Source organism: Gossypium hirsutum, chromosome A06 (assembly GCF_007990345.1).
Source record: "Gossypium hirsutum isolate 1008001.06 chromosome A06, Gossypium_hirsutum_v2.1, whole genome shotgun sequence".
In the NCBI taxonomy this organism is placed as follows: domain Eukaryota; kingdom Viridiplantae; phylum Streptophyta; class Magnoliopsida; order Malvales; family Malvaceae; genus Gossypium; species Gossypium hirsutum.
The window spans coordinates 4,881,851-4,905,753 of NC_053429.1; the positions used below are offsets into that span (position 1 = coordinate 4,881,851).

General features: G+C 32.4%; 1 protein-coding gene and 1 long non-coding RNA gene across 3 annotated transcripts; one reads left to right on the forward strand and one right to left on the reverse strand.

Annotated features, from left to right (window-relative positions):
- Positions 1–3,715: 3,715 nt before the first annotated feature.
- LOC107963517 (uncharacterized) lies at positions 3,716–4,728 on the forward strand. Its single transcript, XR_001701957.2, has 2 exons — positions 3,716–4,313; positions 4,448–4,728. It is a non-coding gene; the product is annotated as an uncharacterized lncRNA (long non-coding RNA).
- A 2,678-nt stretch (positions 4,729–7,406) lies between these two features.
- On the reverse strand, positions 7,407–9,443 carry LOC107962448 (uncharacterized). Of its 2 annotated transcripts, XM_016898846.2 has the most exons (3): positions 9,033–9,406; positions 7,651–8,853; positions 7,407–7,569 (listed from the first exon to the last, which is right to left on the reverse strand). In XM_016898846.2, exons 2-3 carry the CDS (start codon positions 8,819–8,821, stop codon positions 7,535–7,537), a joined length of 1,206 nt encoding a protein of 401 aa, XP_016754335.1. In that variant the 5' UTR covers positions 8,822–8,853; positions 9,033–9,406; the 3' UTR covers positions 7,407–7,534. The 2 variants fall into 2 exon arrangements, with proteins under 2 accessions (XP_016754335.1, XP_016754333.1); XM_016898844.2 differs by having other exon boundaries at positions 7,407–8,853; positions 9,033–9,443.
- Positions 9,444–23,903: the final 14,460 nt, after the last annotated feature.

Sequence of the window (23,903 nt, forward strand, 5' to 3'; positions counted from 1 at the left end):
ATTTTAATTTGATTTTTAAATGATATTTTATTATTTTATCATTTTATTTAGTATATATAAGGAAAGAAAGATGAAGAGCAATCATTTTTTTCCCATGCACCCAACGTATGAAGAGAAAAGAAAGAAAGCAACTTTCTTTTCTTTACAATTTGGTCCTTTCACCAAAAATCTACCATTTTCACTTAGAAGACTATGGGGAGCTAGAATATCAAGTTAGATTCAAGAAATAGAAGTTAGAGGAGAGAGAAAATCAAGTTAGAGATTTAAATCAATAGAAAAGGGGTAAGAATATCAAGATTTCAATATATTTTTAAGTGTAATATTATTGAAAAAGCAAGGAAATGATGTGAATGTAGAGTTTTCTTATATAGAGTTTTATGTTCTTGATATGTTAGTGAAGGAAAATAAGAGAAAGTGATAGAAAATATTGTAGAGAAAGGAAATAAGGGTGTTATAAACTTGATAATCAACATTTTGTACTAAAACAGTTTTAGACAGCAGCAGTGGTCTAACTTTGAAAAATCACCAAAAATTGTGAAAATTGAATTAGAGGCTGAATAAAATATGAAATTAAATTTTATTGAGTCTAGTTTTTCATAGAAGAAACGGTGTAAGCAATGGAATCGTAAATTGTGAGATATAATAAATTTAGTGAGACAAGGTCAGAATGATTTCGGGTTCCCTTGTTCTGACATTGGAAAAATCATTAAAAATTTTATATAAAATAATTAGGGGCTTAAATTTATATAAATAATTTAGTGACAATGACTCAAGTGGACAGCTTGATATGAATATATAAGCATATAGTGGAATTATGTACATATCAAGGATGTGGAATGGAGAGGAAGAGGAGAAAAATATATGTGAATATTCAGCTTAAATGAGTTTACATTAAAAATGGCTAATTTGCATGTTGTAGGCTTAGGGATTAAATTGAATAAAAGTAAAACTTTAGGGGCAATTTTGTAAAAATGTCAAAAATAACGAAATTGCATTAAATGAATTTTTTTATTATTTAAATTAATAAATTGAATGAAATTATCAATTTATATAACTATCGGGTGGAAAATAGAGAAAAATAGAAAATTTCTAAAATACCCCTAAATTTTGGTATTTTTACAATTTAGCCAGGTAAAGTTCATATGATTGAACTTTCATGATTATTTGCTAAATTAGGACTGATATAATGTATTATTTCATATGTTTGCTATTGAATTATGAATATTGCTAAATTATGAAAATCGGGATCAAAAGTTCAAATTGAGCAGAATGCTGAATTGAGTATGACCATTCAGTGATCAGTAATGAATTGACGGATAAGACCATGGCTGGGCCATGGCATTATATGTGTAGGACCATAGCTAGGCTATGGCATCCTGATGATATGACCATATCTAGGATATGGCACCACGAGTGTAAGACCATGACCGGGCCATGGCAATACACGTGTAAGACCGTAGTTGGACTATGGCATCATACCAGAAATGAGTAAGACCATAGCTAAAAGATGCTATGGCATCACGATTCAGACGAGTAAGACCATAGTTGAAAGACGCTATGGCATTGCGATTCAAATGTGTAAGACCATGGTTGAAAGATACCATGGCAACATGATAGGAAATGTATAAGATCATGGTTGAAAGATACCATGGCAACATGACAGGAAATGAATAAGACTATGGTTGAAAGATACCCTGGCAACATGACAGAAAATGAGTAAGACCATAGTTGAAAGATACTATGGCATCATGTCGAAGATAAATAAGACCATGGATGGGAGACGTTATGACATCTGTTGAACAATTGATATTTAGGTTATATGTATCAGATGATGAATAGTTATATGAATTGGTTGTCCAAAATGGTTGTGTGAAATGTTTACAAGAATTGGTCATATGGAAAAATATGTACAAAATAGTTGCATGAAATAATTATTAAGATAGATAAACGAAATAAGTATAGGTACATGGAATATAATTTATGTTAAGTTTTATATGAACTATTACCGGAATAAATATACATAAAATATATGAAAATGATGGTGCATGAAATATTGATATAATGAAATGAACGATATATAATTATGAAGAAACGGTAAGTATTTAATTGAAATTTTTGTTAAATGATATGTAAATCCTAGTGATGCCTGAAACCCTGTTCCGACGATAGACACAGGTCAGGGGTGCTACAGTAAATAAGTAAAATGACAAATGACTTGTGTTTAAGTCTTCAGTTATCACTAATTATGAGTTTAATTTTTAGTGAATTCTTACACCTTATTAAAAAAAAAGAATATATATGATGTCAATGTCAACCAAACGCGTAAAGGAAAACAAAATTTACTATTAATCTCTATATTTTGCATAAGTTATGTATTTAATCTTGTACTTTAATTTTTCCATTTTTAATCCTATACTTTTTTGAATATTCAAAATTTAAAATTCGAAGTATGAAAATTGGAAAATAATTAATTAAATTGAAGAGTATGAACTAAATTCACAAGTTCATAAATTATATATAGTATATGACTAATGACATAATTTCACTTGAAAAATTTAATTATTACCATTTAAAGCATAATAAATGAACTAATAATAGAATTTTACCAAACTATTAAGATGTATTGGGAATTTGAAAATCAAGGGTGGGTTTGGATAGCCAGTTTATTTACCTCTAATTAAATATTGTAATAATAGTGTAATGTAAAATAAAAAGTAAATTAAACACATTGTAGTGCCATTCAAACAACACTAAAATGAAGGAGAATCAATGATAAAACATAAGACATCATCAATTTCTATCAATTTATCCCTAATTTAAAATTTTTTTAAAAATTTTAAATTAGTCTCGATTTAATTCAATGGGCTCCGATATATTAGAATGAACAACGGAACAATGATTGCAAACTTGTACAAAATAGGAGCACCGCCCCAACTTGGGTAACGGGGCCCCACCCACCCACCAATCCGACCATAAAAAAAACTCAAGTTCCTATTCATTTTTACATCATCATCATCATCATCATTCATCTCTCTCTCTCTTTATTATCTCTCACGTGGACTTAACATCCACCAGACACGTGTACTGAGCTCTTTCTTCTTCCCCTGACGTCAGTTTCTTGTCATTTTATTGCTTTTTAAATTTACTATGGATTTGTTAATATTTTGGGTTAATTATTTGTTATACATGGTGCAAAGACAAATATGAATTTCTGAATATTAAAATAGTGTAGGGCACAGCTTTATTTTCTTGTGTTCCAGGGAGCATTGTCATCCGAAGATAAATAAATAAGACAAACCCACAAACATTGGCTGTATAATAATCGTTTAAACATAGTAAAATGATATAGAAAAACATGAGAATTCAAAGTGGATGCTGATGTGAAGAGATTTGTATTTCCTATGCTGAAGGGGGAAGGGAACCATCCATTTCAGTGGGAAACATGTGGGGTTGCATGACATTCACTTAACATCTGTTGAGGTAGACAAACATAACGTCTCCCCCCCCCAAAAAAAAAAAATCCTTCGATGCCATAATTAACCATGCATAAACTAACTTATTCCTATATCTAATACCCACAATAACTTAATCTACAAGCAAGGGTACATATTAGTTTTAATTAACTCAACCAATTCTATGGAACTCAAAGCAATGCATGTTTCATGTGTAAGAAATTTAATTGCGGAGCTTGCGTAGTAGAGTTGTTCTCCAGTAGGCTACCTAACTGCACCGTATGCTATATATTCTAATGCCATATGATAGTGATAGTGATAGAAAGCTAGACCTATTCCTAGTTAGGACGCCAACCTCTTCAAAACTAGGCATTAGCCAAGCCTACCATCTTAATTTGGTCCTGGTGTGGTCACTCATTGCTCATCTCTTCTTAGATTTATCAATATTTTGGATTTGGATTCTGTTAAATAAAGTACCACTCCACTCCTTCCTAAGTACTGTAACGTCACATGCTTATGTATGCAAAACCCCAAGATTATGATTTTATATTTTGATGGGGGAAAAATGAAAATTTGCCACCCATATTCCCTAACAATCCAAATATCGTTGATTCTTTGTTTGACTTTTGGAGATGCCACCACTATTCTGCTTTAGTCACTACTCAGTCTCTCACACTTCTTTTTCCCTTCAAAATCTCAACTCCCTAACCTTTAGCCACCACCACTTACTACCTAGCTCCCTCCGTCCTGCAGCTGCCGGCCAACATCACCATTGCTTGCATTTGATTTTCCCACCACCTGCAGCCACCGTGAGTGAATCATCCTGTGGACTTTCATCGTGCTCACCAACATACCTCCATCGTAAGTCACCATGCAACCATACAACTTTTGATTATTACATTCGTTTGCCAACCTATGTTTGATAGGTTGGTAGGGTGTTTGATAACTTGTTTGATGATGATCTTTTCTTTGGCCGTTTATGTTGTGTTTTGAAGATATCAAATGAAATGGATAGATGGGTACAAAATCAATCTGTAGCTAGCACAACGTTAATCAATTCCGCTCAATTTTGAGTTTATGAAATTGGAAGACAGTGTTTTGCTTTGATTTCAGTTTATTTCAAAATTGGGTTCTTGAAAAATTTATTGTATGACTGAATCAATGGAGATTGTTATTAATGGTTAGCATGGCATCCACAAGGAGTGGTTTGGTGTACATATTGTAACCAAACTTGGAAGATGACCAAATTGCGTCACAATGCAATCAACTTTCATCACTGCTTACGTACACTTAACTTAGAGAACTAAAACACAATAATCAAAGTAAAGTAAACAAATTAGATGATGATTATTATTATTATTATTAAGTGGGAAAAGATGCTTCAACATCCTCATCAAAAACTGTTTAACTTGAAAGGACCCTTTTCTGCACATAAATAAATAATATATATTCCTTTATTATATATACCAGAGAAGGTTCCTGCTTAATTCTTCTTATAGCCTTTATATCTTGATATAATACTGATCTTGCTTTGCCCCCAAGATTATAATATTTCTATGAGATATTGTATTTAAATATATGTATGTTTATTCGAAGAAAAGACAGTGATCAAATGAAAAAGGTTTCTGTCTTTTGAAGCAGCAGGTTCGAGAATGGAGTATGGTGTGTTAATTAATTAAGAAAATGTCAATATAAATATACTTTTTTCAAAAATTAAAAAAAGTTAGTCCCTTTTAATTCGTCCAAATTTAAGTGATATATCCTGAAAATTAAGCAGGGAAAGAAAAAGGGTGGCAGTGTAGTCTCATTCACATCATATGAGTCAGAGGTGAAAGATGGATGGAAAGAGATAGAGATGAGAAAACAATGATGATTGCTAAAAACCAGATTATTCTCTGGCATGGGCCACCATTAACATCATTCCAAAACAGAAACATCACTTTCTCTTTCACCCCCTCTCCTCCCTCTAATATTTGTTTATCGTCCCCCACTCTTTGTTTTACTTGTTTTCCAAATGTTTCATCATTATCATATTTTTCCTTTTTTCTTTATTTGTTCATTAGTATCATGTGTATATATGTAGTGTTATATTTAGATCCTTCTTTCAAGCTTTCAAAATGATACACACTCTTCTTCTCATTCATATTGTAATAGCCATCATCCATGTGAAATATTTTTTTTGCTTTGGGGTGTATATTCCAATGAGAAAGTGATCTACCATGTGAGGCAAAATCTAGGACAACCAATCAACACATGATAAAGAATTAATCATCATTGACTTTTAGCCCGATATCTATTATAACCCACCTGTTATGGCTTTATTTTCTCAACCGGTTAATCAATGTAATTTGCTAAAGTATCATGGTACAAAGGTAATCTAGGTATATTCAATCCATGAACTGTAAAGAGCAAATGAGCATAGAGCTGTCGATGAGTTCAAATCACTCTATGCATATGACACTTCAATAGTTATGGAATCCCATTCACTTCTGTTTAGCCATATAAATTTGGTTAATGATAGTTATTAACATTATTCTTATTCCATAATCACATGACTCATGATCTTTGGGATTCGACTAAAGCCGTAATTACGTCCAATTATATGTGCATTCATATCTATAATATGATTTTGTAATAATGATATTGGCAGAGTCTATATTGCTCTCATATGCTATGCTTGTTATTATCATTATTTTTTAATTAAATGAATAGCCTTATAATAGTATCTCTTTTGTCTAAAAAAAAAAGTTAGGCACATAATTTTATTGGTGGACATAATTACTTGGAGATTTTAATAGATATAGAAATAGAGTGGACTTTTAGTTTCTGGATTTTATACTTGATAGATTGAAAAATCAATTATTGTAATCAAATACCTAAACTAACAACAAATTTAATCCCGTGAATGATTCATTAAATCTAATAACAGCTTAATTAGTATTTTTTTATAAGGAAAAATGTAAGAATACATGTGATTTAGTCGAAAATTAAGATATTAATTAAAAATTAAAGATCAAAAGAGGAATAATAAGGCAATTATTATTGATAATAATAATATATAAAACACATTATTTCTTTTGACTTGTAGTTTATGATTGCGGCAGGTAAGGATTCTTTTGATCTTTTTTTTGCCACCGATTGCTTCCCACCAAATCCATATATCCTCTTAAATTCCCCTAATTATCTCTATAATTTAAAATTAAAATGGTTACTTAACAAAAGGATATCCATCATGGAACTAGAGACTATTATTTGGGGGAAAAATAATTAAATATAGAATTTGTATTTCATACACCTTCAGAATTTTTAATTGATATTGTGCATACAATTAAATAATTATAATAATTTTTTTGTAGTATTAAGTTTGTGTAATAAAGGAAAGGTCCTATTAGTTATAAGAAGACAGAGAAATGAGATTTAGGACAATTAGGGTAGACATTGAAATTTCTTATTTATTTATTTATTTATTTTAAACAGACATTTTATTAACAACCCCCACCGACCTGTTTATTTTTACACACTAGAGATGGAGGCCAGACAATGGTACGAGGAAGAAAACCTTTGCTGCTTGCGGTTTCCTTGTCATAGAGGTGCATTTGCACTTGATTTCCTCAACCCAACATTATTGACGACACAGTAATAAAGAAAATTATTCATTTAATTAAATATTTATAATCTGATCCTCATATTTTATAAAATTAAAAAATTAATCCAAATGAACAATTTATATACAAAACATTAATAAAAATTAAAGATCAAAATTCCTACTAATTTCTAAAATTTCTTGTCATAGAGTTGAGTTTCTCAACCCAAAGTTATTGAGAACGCAGTAATAAGAAGTATTCTAAACAATACATAAATGAAATGAAAATGTTGTACTACTGCAAGTATTTCATTCCAATAAAAGACAACCTATGTATATATGAGCACAGCATAAAGGAAGTAATATATATATGTGGTTAATTAAATTTCTCATTTATTTCTAAATGAACATAAAGAAAAATAATAAATTAAAAAGAAAAGAAAAGAAAACGAGAAAGAGAAAGGGAGAATATGATTACTGATGCAAAACCCTCTCCACATTAAACTTTGTATAGTTGTTCTGCATGATAATTTTCTGCACATTAATAAATATATAAGTTTGTAGTAAGGTAATTAAGTTTCTACTCTGCGGGGCAAAGCCATGAATCAACTGTACCTTCAGCTCTAGATGAAACGTTCTCCAACCCTTTTTCATGTGAATTGTTATGATCATTATTCCCATAATTCCAATCTAATGCCCTCAAATGGTCTTGGTTCCCTTGGTTTAGTCCAACCCCATCTCTCCAGTTTCCATGGCGTGCCCCATCTGGTGCGACATCATGACTGTGTAAGCCACCAAGGTTGGCATTGACTTGACCATGGCTCAACCCCAGTTCATCAAGGGAATCCATGGCTGAACTTCCATGGGACTTTACACCGAAGCCAGGCAAATTAAGTGATGGGTTAAGAGGAGAAGGGTCTAAGAAGGACTGGAAAGGTAGGACCGGGCTCTGGTTTTGCAAGTTTAATATGTTCTGATAGGTACTTGGGTTGAAAGCATTGGTTGTAGCAATGGTGGTATTGGTACTTGTATTGGTAATATTAGAAGCATCAACTAAAGGGTCATTTAGCAATGAAGGAGAAGATGAGGAGGATACAAATGGAGTTGGCTGAACTCTTTTAGCTGAAGGGCGTAAAGGGTAGAGAGAACCTAAAGGTTCCAAATGACCGGACCGTATACTTGAGCCAGAGCCAAAAAGGTCGAGCCTTCGAGAATATGATGATGAACCCGAAAATGGTGGTGCAGGGATTCCAGTGAATTCTTGCACCATTGCTCGAAAATTCGTTGTGTCGGTGGTCAGAACTGTAGTGGGTGCTCTCCTTGATGCCCTTGTTCGCTTCTTGGGATTCTTTGCAACGCTTGTCGGCTGATCAGGTTTCGATGATCGTACACCATTGTTGCCATGAGCTGATGAGCTTGGGAACGAGCCACGGTTGAGCTCTTGTGTCTGTGAACCCAGCATAGACTGGTTCGATGAAGAAGATCCCGGTAGGGTACCAAGGTCAGTGCAGTTGGGGCCGGATCTTAAACTTCCTCGAGGCCTTATCCCATCAAAGTTTAACAATTGAGATTGAGAGAAAGGGTTGAGATAATTAGGTGAAGGATCAAAGAAAGTGGGCGATGGGTGATGTTGCTGGTGCGAGCCAAGTGATGGATGTGGATTTGATAAGGCACTAAAATGGCCTGAAGTGTTCAAAAAAGCTGGGACTGACTCAGGCCGTGAGTCATATTCTTCATCATCACCACCACTTGAAGATTGTAAACTACTACTATTACCAGAATCCATAGCAAAAGCTTTCAAAAAGTATAATGAAAACCCTGCAAAGGGTTGAAGAGAATAGCTATCGTTGATAGTTCCACAGTTCCAAATAACAGAAACAAAGCGATAATCTAACCATTTAGCTCAAAAATAGCAATTATGAAACACTGCAAAAAGGAAAAGACCCAAAGAAAGGAAGGAAATTAAAAAAGATATATACATCCTTCTAAAAAGTTACCATATCTTTAAAAGTTAAAAGCTTCCTTTGATATCGATCGATCCTCTTTGAGAACTACTTTCTATGAAAAAAGAAAGTTCTTCATCTTGCTCGTACCTCTTCTCCTATATGATCTGAATTAGGGTTTTTGTTTTTGGAAGAGGAAAAGAGAGAAAGGAAAAGAAAAGAAAGGAAAGGGTTATTTTAAGCTTTTCTTTTAGCTCTAAAAAGGAGGAAGAAAGAGAAGAAAGGGGGGGGGGCAGGCTATCTCTTATGATCTAACAAATGTTTCCACTAAGAAGATCCTCTCTAGAGAGTGCGGGGTGGGACAGCCATTGGAGTAGAGAAAAGAGTAGTTGCCGGTGGCTGGCGACGGGTCAAACTCAAAGTGAATGAGAAAGAGAGAGGTTGGCTTAACATGTTATGAATGTGAAAGCAAGGAAAACGATATCTTAGATTATTTTAATTTCCTCAAAAATTCTAATATAAAAATCCCATTAGATTCTGATTAAATTTAGAATTTGGAGGGTTTAATTAATTAAAGAGAATATGAAAAAGGAAAAGGAAAAGGAAAAATGTAGATATATAAAATAAAATAAAAAAGTGTATAATATAAAGTATGTATAGTAATATGAAGAGAACAAAAAACATTACTTCCACCGTAAGGGATCACTATTAAAAATTCCCACTAATGTTCACATTTCAAATTATTAATTTTGAAACTCCTTTTCCTTCTAATTTGTTTTTTTTTTCTTTTTATCAATCATTATATACTTTTCATGAATAGTTTTTTTCTTTATAAACTAAAATTCTAACCTTCTAGAATTCAGATTTTTTTTAGTTATTTTCTTTTTTAAATTATTGTATTTGCTTGGTGAAATTATAATATTAAGAAATTAGAGTTGAGCTCTCATGAATTTGCTAGTTTGGTGTACGGATGATAGGGTTGGTAATGTAATATATATATACTACAATAGGCAACACTTAATAGATAATTTTTTTATGTATTACCAAACCTAGGATTTGACCAATTCTTATAATTAAGAAACAAAATCCAAGCCATAATTGACCAAAATCATATAATCTTTTACCCATTTTCATAATCTTTGATTTCCCCCACTCTTTTTTTTTATGTTTTATTATTAATATAAAAAGTAGGTTTTAGAAATGATCTACATTGTCTATTTGATGGGTAGGATTAGATTAATTATAGAAATAATATTTAATAAGGTAGGGTAATGGGGATTGAATTATGGGATATAACAAATTTTTAGGTGAATGTCATGTCTTTGATGCTGAATTATAGCGCATTTTCGATGGGTTGTCACTTATCCAATATAAAAGTTTTGAGAATGTCATGATACAAGTAAATAGACTAGAGGTGATTAAGGCTATTCAGGAATCTTCATCGACTGATTCAAACTCTACCTAAATTAAAAGAATTCATCAAATTCTAGCGAAGATTGAACATTGGAGCATGGAACACATTCCCAGGGAGTTAAATGAAATTGCAAATTACATGGGTAAATTAACTTTTGGTACAAGTTAAAACTTGACAGATTTTGAATAAATCCTAAGGGAGGCGCTAGCAATCTCCTCTATTAATAAGGCTAGTGTTAGCCTAACTCAAAAGCTCACTATGTAATTAGTTTGTATTAGATTTCTTCTCACAAAAAAAAATTAAAAAAAATTTAAATTGAGAACCCACATAGGATAAGTCTCGAATTTAAAATTTTAAAATTCTCAAAATCTCAATATTATCATTCACGACTTATTCCCTTCAAAAAAATTCTTCTTCATCCTTACATATTTAGGGTAAACTATATCCAAGGTTAGTAGATTATTAGTAAATTTATATTTTAATCATACAATTTCAAAAAATTACAAAATAATTACTAAACTATTTGAAAGTTTTCATTTAAGTCACCAATTTTTAACGGTTGGCCGAACTGAAACTTTCAATTCCATGTAATATATACATATTATATAAAAACTATTTTGTATCTTTAATTAATATTTCTCTCCTCTCCTTTTTTCTACTTATTAAACTCAAAATATTGAAACCTAAATTTGTTTCTCAGTTTATTTCTTCTCCCTTTCTCACACACTGAACCAGAGAAGCAAAGGGTTTGGCTACCTTGTTCTTCAAAAGCCCACCTTTGTCTATGGTCAACACTTCATGCTGGAGTTTACCTTTATTTAAAAAAAAAACTAGTAATGTTTGTTTCGACGAAATTTCTCTCAATCTGTAACAATAGCAAAACCTAAGTCGATTTTTGCCTTAATGAAGAAAATTTCCACAATCCCTAAGTTGATTGCATTCATAATCAAAGGATAAAATTCCTCCCAAATCCAAAATAAATTACTAAATTGAACTCAAGGACATTCCTAAAAAATACCTAAAACGTAGTAATTTAGGTTAGATTAATTTATCAAAGGATTAAAAACTGCACCTAAAATGGTTTTTAGGGAAAATGAAAATTACGCGATTAATATATTGTTGAAAAGTCAATTAAAGGGTGAGTTAAAAAGTCAAAAATGGGAGGTGCAAGTGGCACCGAAAGGAAAAATGGTAGGCAAGTTGTTTAAAATTGAATGGGATAATTGCAATTTTGGTCCCTAATTTTTTAGGCCATTTGCAAGTTAGTCCCTGAACCTCAAATATAAATAGGCCTAACCATTTCTCATTTCAACCATCCTAACCAATCTTTCTCTCTTAGTTTTCTCTCTTCTCCCATTTGAGAATTCTTAAGGAATTCTATTTGTTTGTAATATTTTGGAGATAGTAAAGTTATCATCTGGTGTTAGTGCCCAAGGACGTAGGTATAATTTACCGAACCTCGTTAAAATTCTTGTGTTCTTTCTTGTCCTATTTTTCTTTCAATATTTGAGGGTATAATAGTAGTATTTAATTGTGCTATTAAATTACTATAAAAAGGGATATTCTGACTAAGGAAAGACTTGGTATTTAAGAGATCCTTGTGATCCACCTCTCTTCCCTGAGAATTGAACTTTGTGTGATTTTTTAGTACAATAATTTACACGCTTCCGACCCTATTAAAACTACAAGTGGTATCAGAGCCGAAGGTTAATCGTAGTATGCTCTGTGGTTGCAGTTTAAACTGATCTTCCATATCAGAAAAGATTTCCTTAGGTATATTGAAAGATTATGGAGAAAACGGTCAGTGTAGGAGCTTCAACATCGTCCATGTGGACAAGACCGACAATTGCAAATGCAAGATTGGCCGTGGAGATCTTTGATGGCACGGGCCATTTTGGTATGTGGCAAAGTGAGGTTCTAGATGCCCTTTTTCAGCAGGGTCTAGACATTGCCATTGATGAAGAGAAACCAGATGATGTACAGGAGAAAGATTGGAAGGCGATCAATCGGTTGGCATGTGACACAATTCGATCATGCCTTTCTCGAGAGCAGAGGTATGCTTTTTCAAATGAAACTTCTGCAAATAAGTTGTGGGTGGCACTTGAAGAAAATTTTTTGAAGAAAAACAGTCAAAATAAGCTCCACTTGAAGAAAAGACCGTTTCGCTTCACTTACGTCCCAAGTACCACAATGAATGATCACATCACCAAATTTAATCAGTTAGTCACTGATTTGCTAAATATGGATGAGACATTCAAAGATGAAGATTTGGTTTTGATGCTGTTGGGGTCACTTCCTGAGGAGTTTGAGTTCCTAGAAACTACTCTACTTCATGGCAGGAGTGATATATCTCTGAGCGAAGTCTGTGCGGCCTTATACAGTTATGAACAGAGAAAGAAGGACAAATAGAAAAACTTAATCAGAGATACAGAAGCTTTAGTAGTCCGAGGTCGTTCGTACACTCGGAAGAAAACTCAGAAAGGGAGATCAAAGTCAAAGTCCAGACTCGAGAAAGATGAATGTGCCTTTTGTCATGAGAAAGGCCACTGGAAGAAAAATTGTCCAAAGCTGAAGAATAAGGGAAAAGCTACTGTAGATGCTTGTGTTGCAAAGCATGATACCAGTGACTCTGAACTATCACTGGTTGCATCATCATCGTCATTCCATTCAGATGAGTGGATATTGGATTCGGGTTGTACCTATCATATGTCCCCTAACCGGGAGTGGTTCTCTGATTTAGTAGAACTAAATGGAGGAGTTGTTTATATGGGCAATGACAAAGCCTGTAAAACTGTTGGGATAGGTTCAATCCAATTAAAGAATCAAGATAGATCAACCAGAGTTCTGACTGATGTTCGGTACGTACCCAGTTTGAAGAAAAATCTCATCTCATTGGGAGCCTTGGAATCCAATGGTTCAGTTGTTACTATGAGAGATGGGATTTTGAAAGTGACATCTGGCGCACTTGTGATATTGAAGGGCATCAGGAAAAATAACTTGTATTACTACCAAGGTAGTACAGTTATTGGAGCAGTCGCTGCAGCTTCCGGTAACAAAGAATTGGACTCAATGCAGTTGTGGCATATGAAGTTGTGACATGCCAGCGAAAAATCCTTGCAAATTCTGGCAAAGTAAGGATTGTTGAAAGGTGCAAAGGCTTGCAAATTAAAATTTTGCGAGCATTGTGTTCTGGGAAAGCAAAAGAGAGTGAAATTCGGCACTGCTATCCATAATACAAAAGGTATTTTGGAATATGTTCACTCAGATGTCTGGGGGCCTTCTAAAACACATTCGTTGGGAGGAAAACACTACTTTGTTACTTTTGTTGATGACTTTTCCAGAAGAGTTTGGGTGTATACCATGAAAACTAAGGATGAAGTGCTTGGAGTTTTTCTTAAATGGAAAACTATGATCGAAAACCAGACTGGCAAGAAAATCAACCGGCTTAGGACGGACAATGGAGGGGAATATAGAAGTGATCCGTTCTTCGATGTGTGCCAAGAGTATGGTATTGTTCGACACTTCACAGTTAGGGATACACCACAGCAGAATGGAGTGGCAAAGCGTATGAATCGAACATTGCTAGAGAAAGTTCGATGTATGTTGTCCAATGCTGGGTTGGGCAAGCAATTTTGGGCTGAGGTTGTGACATACGCTGGCCATCTTGTTAATCGTTTGCCATCATCTGCATTAGAAAGAAAAACTCCTATGGAGGTATGGTCTGGAAAACCGACTATAGATTATGATTCCTTACATGTGTTTGGATCCACTGCATATTACCATGTGAAGGAGTCAAAGTTAGATCCAAGGGCAAAGAAAGCTCTCTTTATGGGAATCACTTCTGGATTTCGTCTTTGGTGCTTAGACACAAAGAAAATGATCTGTAGCAGAGATGTTACCTTTGATGAATCTGCCACATTGAAAAAGGTAGCAGATAAAGATATTTAGACGAGCGATACTCCACAGCAGGTGGAGTGTACTCCAAAACAGGTGGAGTTTGAGCAGATGGGGATTTGCCCAATTAATAAGTCTAATTCTCCAGCCACAATGGAGGAATTAGAGGTTGAAGAGGTTCTGACCCAAGAACCGTTAAGTACACCAGAACCAGTTGCAGTTACAAGGCCACAGAGAGAAATTCGTAGACCTGCTCGATTTACTGATATGGTGGCCTACGCCCTTCCCGTTGTTGATGATGATATTCCTATCACTTATCAAGAAGTAATGCAAAGCTTAGAAAGTGACAAATGGAAAAGCGCCATGAATGAAGAAATGGTCTCTCCAGAAGAACAATACTTGGGAGTTGGCGCAATTACCGTAAGGTAAAAGGGTAATCGGATGCAAGTGGGTATTCGCAAAGAAAGATGGATCTCCTAGCAAGAAAGATGTTCGCTACAAGGCAAGATTGGTAGCTAAAGGCTACGCTCAGAAGGAGGGAATTGACTACAATGATGTATTTTCCCCTGTTGTGAAACATTCCTCCATTAGATTTTTGTTGGCCTTGGTAGCACAGTTGAATTTGGAGCTAGCTCAACTTGATGTTAAGACGACTTTCTTGCATGGTGAGTTAGAATAGGAGATCTATATGACTCAGCCCGAAGGATACATAGATGCTGGTGGTAGAAATTGGGTTTGTAAGCTGAACAAATCGCTATATGGATTGAAGCAATCCCCGAGGCAGCGGTACAAGCGATTTGATAGCTTTATGAGAAGGCAAAAGTACACAAAAAGCAAATATGACAATTGTGTGTATTTGCAGAAGCTGCATGACGAATCTTTCATTTATCTACTCTTGTATGTTGATGATATGTTAATCGCTTCGAAGAGCCAAAAAGAGATAGATAAGCTGAAGGCTCAATTGAATCAAGAGTTCGAGATGAAAGATCTACGTGAGGCTAAGAAGATTCTCGGTATGGAGATAAGTAGAGATAGACAGAGAGGCAAGCTTTGTTTAAATCAGAAGCAATATTTGAAAAAGGTATTACAATGTTTTGGTGTAAATGAAAACACAAAACATGTAAGTACCTCACTTGCTTCTTATTTGAAACTCAGTGCTCAATTATCTCTGAAAACTGAAGATGAAAGAGAATATATGACGAAAGTCCCATATGCTAATGCAGTTGGGAGTTTGATGTATGCGATGGTGTGTACGAGGCCTGACATTTCACAAGCTGTTGGAGTTGTGAGCAGGTATATGCATGATCCTGGAAAAGGACATTGGCAAGCTGTGAAATGGATTCTACGGTATCTTCGAAAAACCGTAGACGTTGGTTTAATTTTTGAGCAGGATGAAGCACTTGGTCAGTTTGTAGTTGGATATGTCGATTCCGACTTTGCTGGTGATTTAGATAAACATTGTTCAACTACGGGGTATCTGTTTACTCTTGCGAAAGCCCCAGTGAGTTGGAAGTCTACCTTACAGTCTACAGTAGCTGTGTCTACTACAGAAGCGGAATATATGGCAGTTACAAAAGCTGTTAAGGAAGTTATTTGGCTTAATGGATTGTTGAAAGACTTGGGAGTTGTTCAAAGTCACATTAATCTATATTGTAACAGTCAGAGCGCTATTCATTTAGTGAAAAATCAAGTCTATCATTCAAGAACCAAGCATATCGACATAAGATATCACTTTGTGCGGGAAGTCTTTGAAAAAGGAAAAATTCTACTTCAGAAGATTCCGACCGCAGATAATCCCGCAGATATGATGACCAAGGTGGTAACAACAATCAAGTTTAATCATTGTTTGAACTTGATTAACATCCTGAGAATTTGAGCACCTTCAGGTGTATAGCGCTCGAGAGCGCATTTGGAGGCACTACAAAAGATAGCTTTATCGAATTTGGGGAGTTGAAGGAAGTATGTGAAGATGTGATTATCCTAATCAAATCTTCAATGTGGAGATTGTTGAAAAGTCAATTAAAGGGTGAGTTGAAAAGTCAAAAATAGGAGGTGCAAGTGGCACCGAAAGGAAAAATGGTAGGCAAGTTGTTTAAAATTGAATGGGATAATTGCAATTTTGGTCCCTAATTTTTTAGGCCATTTGCAAGTTAGTCCCTGAACCTCAACTATAAATAGGCCTAACCATTTCTCATTTCAACCATCCCAACCAATCTTTCTCTCTTAGTTTTCTCTCTTCTCCCATTTGAGAATTCTTAAGGAATTCTATTTGTTTGTAATATTTTGGAGATAGTAAAGTTATCATCTGGTGTTAGTGCTCGAAGACGTAGGTATAATTTACCGAACCTCGTTAAAATTCTTGTGTTCTTTCTTGTCCTATTTTTCTTTCAATATTTGAGGGTATAATAGTAGTATTTAATTGTGCTATTAAATTACTATAAAAAGGGATATTCTGACTAAGGAAAGACTTGGTATTTAAGAGATCCTTGTGATCCACCTCTCTTCCCTGGGAATTGAACTTTGTGTGATTTTTTAGTACAATAATTTACACGCTTCCGACCCTATTGGAACTACATATATATTATATTATATATGATAAACAGTGATTTAACAATCACATTAGTTGTCCATTAGAGATTAAAAACTCTAACGATTTAAATAAAATATTAAAATAATTCAGTAACTATTTTATAAATTTTTAAAATTGAGTGATCAAAATATATATTTATTAATTTCAGTAACGTTGAGTATAATTTACCTTTATAATTATTAAGAGTTATCATCACATATATTACCCATTAAGTTTAAATATTTCAGAATATATTTAACCATGCTTATAATTTACTATGTTTTTAAAGTTCTCCTGCCTCAGATCCATTAGTTAAATTTAGGCTTATTAGTAAAATAAGTCCTCAAATATTTTTTAAAAATTCAATTAAACCCTTTCGAATTTTTTGCTCTCAATTGGATGAAAAAAGTTTAGAGGTACTCAATTGTTTTTTTTAAAAAGAATTCAAGGACATATAATACCATTAAACTTAAAAAAAAAATTCTATCAGCCTTAAACCAATACAAAACTTTTATATAACGAGAAAAAACCTACACATAAAAAAATAAAAATCAATAGACAGGATGAAACAAAATGTTACCAAAATCTGACTCCAACAAAATGTTAAATGTGATTTAATTGAAATTTTACAATGTCAAAAGAAACATTAAAACCCATTATTATAATTCCTTCTACTTTCAATTAGCATTAACAATGGGAGCCTAATATTTGGTGAACACTTTAATTAGGCCAACTACATACAACGTTTGCTAAGGACTACTTTTGGCAACTCAACTATTTGATTCTAAATTAATGCAATTATTTTACCAAGTAGGATCTAATATCAACTCTTTTTTTATATCTTTTGTATAAAAAACCTTTTTGCTTCCATTGTCGTTTGTATTCTTTAATCAAAAGGTTTGCCACATAATTACTTGACTAGAAATTTTTTGTGAAAATAATTTATATATAAATTTTATATATTTGAAAAAAATATATATTTTTTACATTTAGCTTAATAGTATTATAAACCCTTGAATTTTTTAAAAAAAATATAAAATCAATTTAGTCCCTTTAAAATTTTTTGCACCTAATTGAACCCATTGGTCAAATAAGTCCTTTCATTGATGTTAGTCATTAGTATTTAATGGCATCGCTGATGTGGTGATCAGTAAAAAATAAAAAAAAATAAAAAATATTTTAAAAATAAATACACAATGAATATGAATAAATGATTGTCCTAGCTCATTTTGTCTAGGTACATTATGGAATTATAAAAAATTATAAAAATTTAAAAATCATTAAAATTATAAAAATATTAAAAAATTATTATAAATTAATTAAAAGTGATAAAATGATTTACTATATTTTAAATTAGAAAAAAAAAATCAACAACCTATATCATAAAATCAAGATTAACAATTTTTTTTTGTTATATTTTTCCATCATTTTTCAATTTGTGCAAGTTATATTAGTAAAAAATATATATTATTTGTATGGTTTTTAATAAATTGTTATTTTTATAAATTTTATGTTTTTTAATTAATTCTAATATTTTTATTAATTTTAATAAAATTTAATGATTTTTCTAATTTTTTAGTTTTTTATAATTCTAGAATGAATCTAGACAAATTGGTATCCATGTTCATTATGCATTTATTTAAATTTTATTCATTTATTTTTTTTCTTACCTGACATTGCCACAACACGAATTGCTGATGTGGTGTCTATTAACGCCCACATCAGCTTTATCATTAAATAGTAATGAAAAACGTTAGTCAAAGGGCCGATTTGGCTAGTTCTATTAATTTAGGGGGCCAATTGGATGCAAAGAGTTTGGAGGGGCTTAATTGATGTTTCTTTGAAAAATTTTAAGATCTTATTTTACCAATAAGCTTTTATATTTTAAAAAGTAATAAAATGGATAATTCTTTTAGTGAGAAGTTATTTGCATAAGCAATTTTGTTGAGAAAAAAGAAGATGACGATTCATTCGATGGTGAAATGCTAGGAGCCACTGGATAGAGAGCTTGAACAAGACAAGGGGATAAAGTGAAGAGGTTGAAAAAGATCCCCTTAAGGTCAATAAGGGCTCTTTATAAACAAGGTTGATTATTCTCTTCGTCATTAGGTTTTGACAAGTGTTCGCATTTATTTTGTTGTGGTCAACCTCTTAAAGAACATGGTTATGAGTATTTATAAGCAATTTAATTATGATTAGATTGATGTGAGCTTGATGAGGCTTTACATGTGCTTCTTGTGAGAAGGGTGAAATTAGAAAATCATTTTAAGGGACCAAAAATGAATAAAAATTTTGGGGAGTTAAAGTGTAATTTTATTATTATACTAATTTGTGATTTCCTAAATTAAAGAAAATATATATAGAATTTTCCATTGGGGGGGGGGGAAGAGTGGCCATGCTTCTTGCACCCCTCTTTCCGCACTCCATGTGAGGCAGGAGTTTTAGTAAAGTAGGTTGAAAGCATTCTATGTGTTGAACATGCATGTACCAAAGAGAATCATAATTGGTGAGGTGCCACTCATAGGTGATGTTGCAATTGAGGAGTAGAAGTGCTCATGGGTCAAATCCGGCTTAAGTATGATATTAAAACATTTTATATTTGTTCAAATTCGGCTTGAAATATCGGTTTAAAATTTTGTCTAAGCTTGCCCATATTTGTAAATTGCTAACCCAAGCCCATATTAAGCCTACCATTCTTTTTCTAAATTTTAAAAATATATATTTATATTATTTTTAATTTAATATTAATAATTATATATTTTCTTTATTAAAATTTTATTTATAGTCATCTTAACCTTTTTTAATGGTTACATTATAGTATTATTATATATTAATATAGATTTAATTTTTATGTGTTATAAATTACATAATATAAAAAATAACATAATATAAAATATTATAAATTTAAAAAAACTGGCAAAGCTGACTTTTTATGTTCAAGCTCAAGTCCAACCCATATTTTAAATATGCTTAATTTTTTTACCCAAACCCATTTTTTGAGCCTAATACTTTTGTCCAAACCTTCTCAAATTTTGGGTGAGCCTTTGAGATTGGGTGAGTAACTAGCCCTTGAATAGATTTATTGGCGAGGTGAAGGTGATGAAACCAAGGAAGTCAATTATGTATGTACCAACTAGAACAATGAACCAGAAAAACCAATTTTAATTTCCATTTAGGTGTGAATTTCGATCGATACCAGTTGTACCAATGCATTTCGATTTGTTTTGGTCGTTACTAGTGTATTTTGACTTGTACCAGTTATACAAGATTTTAATATTTTAAATTGATTTTACATATTTTATTTTAAATATTTTTATTTTTATAATTAATTTTAAAAATAATAATTTAATTCAGTTATTGATAGTAATTAATAACTTTAAATATTTTTATATAAATATATATGTATGTAATTGAGATATATATATATATATAAATGATATATATGAAAATACTTAAAAATATTTTAAACTCGTAATGATACACTAAAATACACCAAATATCATAATAAAAATGATATATTTACTAGTATGATACTATCTTAGGTGAAGCTCATCTCCAAAAGGTATGCATGAAAAATTTAATTAAAGAATTTTACGTGGTAGTTTTCAGAGTAGTAGATAAATCTTTTGAGAAGTAAATAAATTTTTTAAATAAAAACACAGATATTTATTCTATACGTTATTAGTGGAAAGAAGTGTATAAATAATGACCTAAAAACAGACAATGCTTTCCTTGTTTTAGTGTTTTCTAGCTTATTATTATTATTATTTACTTTTGCTGAGTTGCATGAGAAGCAAACTTAATTAAAAATATTAAATAGTTTAGGAATATAAATGTTGAACTAAGATAATTTCTTAAATACAGAATAAAATTGTGAAATTCCCTATGAAAAAGAAAAGGAAAAAGGATTGAGACATCAAGGTCTTGTCAATTAGTATTGCACTACAAATTATCGACAAATTTTTAAAAACAATAAATAGGTATTGGCATGCCCTACCCAATTAAATCCCATGCTAACCCTAAACCTAAAGGGATCCCGACTGTCTCACGTCTTCTAGTTTCATTGGTACACGCAAATATTAAATTTTTGGTCTTCACCATTTTATTGGTACACACACACATCCATCATTCTTTCTTAGTCACCCTTGTGCCTTTGCTGGGAGACAAGGATTTTTACATTTTTTATAACATTTGTAGTCTTAATCTTCTTAAATATTCTAATCAATTCTCCTACGTAGTTGTTTCTTTTTGAACTTCTATTAAAAAAATAAATTTAAGGGTTAACATGTATCAACTTCACAATGGATTTGCAAATGCTACAATTTTTGATAGATTCAATCCAGCTCCCCACATTACTCTATCCGTGGCAATAATTAGATTGTAAGAATCATACCATTTTGAGGCAGTAAAAATGATGACGGCTTCCTTCACTGCCAGCAACCCAGCCACAGTCAATGTGTGTAGAAAAGACCAACACCACCTTCCCTTCTCTTTTCTTGGCAATCCACCAATTCCCACTCTATTATTGCTAATCGAAAAAGATCCATCCACATTAAGCTTTAAATAACCGCTGGAGGTGTTTTCACATGACGGTAGTTGTGTTTGTGTCTTTTTCTTACATAGAGAATCAGTTCCTGCAGTTGATACTTGTACTAATTCGACTGCGCCAACAGTGATTTCTTACCACACCCTCTCCACTTATCCTTCACTTACTACTCTTCGATTTGTGGGTCAAATTAAGGGTCACTCAATTCAAGGGCTTTTAGACGGGGGTAACACAATAATTTTATTCAGAGTCGTGTAGCTTCTCATTTGGGTTTGGCTATTGATCGATTGCCTACTTTTCCAGTTTTAGTGGGGAGCGGTGACATTATTCCAAGTGAGGGTAAGACAGCTGATTTTCCGTTAGCAATTCAGGGTACTAACATTTCAACTTATTAGGCACTGTAGTATTTTAAGAGAACAGAATGAATTTTACTGAGAAATTGCTTATTAATCTTTGCTTATCTGAACCAATACACTGCTGATGCTTATATACAAGAATGAGAGTAACTGCTCCTAACTAACTGTATACCAGACTTAAGCAACTGACTACTAACAGATTAACAACTCTATACTTACAGTCTTAGTACTCTTAACACAACTGATTTCTACGTGTTGCCCTTGCATGGATCTGATGTAGTTTTGGGTGTGGCATGGTTGGCCATGTCGGGGCCAATAATCACCAACTATGCCGAATCGACTTTTCAATTGCATGCTTTCCGAAGGTTATGTGAAGTTAACGTAGTGGCTGAATTTTTCAGCTTAGAATTAAACTTGAATCAGCCATAGTCCACTCAAGTCCAGCTACTCTTTAGTTTCTCTGCTTTAACAGTTTCGAGAAGTGTTCACCAAGCCACCTGGGTTGCCACCGTTAAGGTCGACTGATCATGCTATTCATTTATCCTCGGGAGCAAATCCAATTAACGTACTGCCTTATTGCTATGATCATCAATACAAATATAATTTCAGTGCTCTCTAGTAAATTAATTATATATACATGTCGAGGTTCTGCTTAAAAAGTAATATTCTCTCCTTACCTTATAGATAACTTCTAAAATTATATGTTTTATAAATCAAACCACTCTTCACAATTCTCTTTATTTCTATTCTATATATATTTCATTAACAAATAATTACTAACTCAATTTCACAAATCAAATCATCATAAATTCAATTTAACAATATTTCACCTATAATTTCTTAAATTGAAGCTTATAATTCAATTTCACCTAATTTTCACCATTTATCAATTATCATTTTATAATATCAATCTATTCTTTAACATAACATAATAACTCCCTTGTCATCATTCTTGATTTCATAACCTTTATTTTTTTAACATTAATATCATTTTAAGTTATTATTATATCTGTTCTTTTTGATAAATTATCTAAAATTACCAATAATCCCTTCCCAATTAGGAAGATAATGAGATTCAGTGCACTCAAACTTACTTTTCTTGCATTGACAAAAATATCGATACCAATCAAAATAAGATTCAATGACATTGATTTCATAACCTTTAATCTTCTTTAACCAAATTCTCTTATATTTCCTTTCTATTTTTCAACTTACTTTATCTCTATTATTCAATCATCATTTATTCAACAATAATTTAGTATTTCTATATACATAATATACGAACCTTCTTAACAAATATATATAACTCAATATTACTTTTACATGAATAAAAACTTCTATGTATAAAATAATTCAATAATAATTAAATTTATTACCTAATTCATCCTTTGCCATTAACTTTCTCTTATCCATAAAAATGTTTCTCTTTTCCTTGTCCAGAATAATTTGCTTTTTCGCTATTGCTTTGCTCAGCAGCTGTGCTGACGTTTGGGGTAGCTACTTTCCTCGTCCTCTCCCACTAATCTTTTATTCTTTTTTTTTTCTTTTTCTTCATAGTTTCTCCCCATTTAGTTTACAAATTTATTTTATGGATATTTTTACTATTTTTGCGGGTTGTGATAGATTACAATACTTGTTGTCGCTAGCTCTCTACTGACCACTAATAATTTTTCTTAAAAAATTGATTGTCGATAAATAATCAAATGATGACTCTTCTTTAACTTTTTAATTTATTTTTTAAGAATATTTCGAAATAATAAATTATTTCAAGAGTCCAATCAATTTGGAGTTTTGGACCGTGTTGTTTTAAGTTTTTTTTTTTGTTTCTTCCTATGATTGAATAAGTCTTCCCCTTCTCTTTAAAATTTTTTTGTCTTGTCTTGTACAATTTTTTTCTTGCTTATTCATGTAGTTTTGCTTTTGCAAGTGTTCTTATAGATGCTTGATCGCCATATCTCTAATTTAGTAGATGCTCAATTCTTTTGTTGATTTTGCTCGTTACTTTGGACCATTCGAGGTTGGTTCCCTTATCGTGATAAGTCCTTGCAATCAGCCTAGATATGTTGTACTTGAGTTGTGACAAATCCAGTTGCCAATGTACAATGTTCTATTATTACTGAGGCCGAAGCCTTTGTCATGTTGGTGG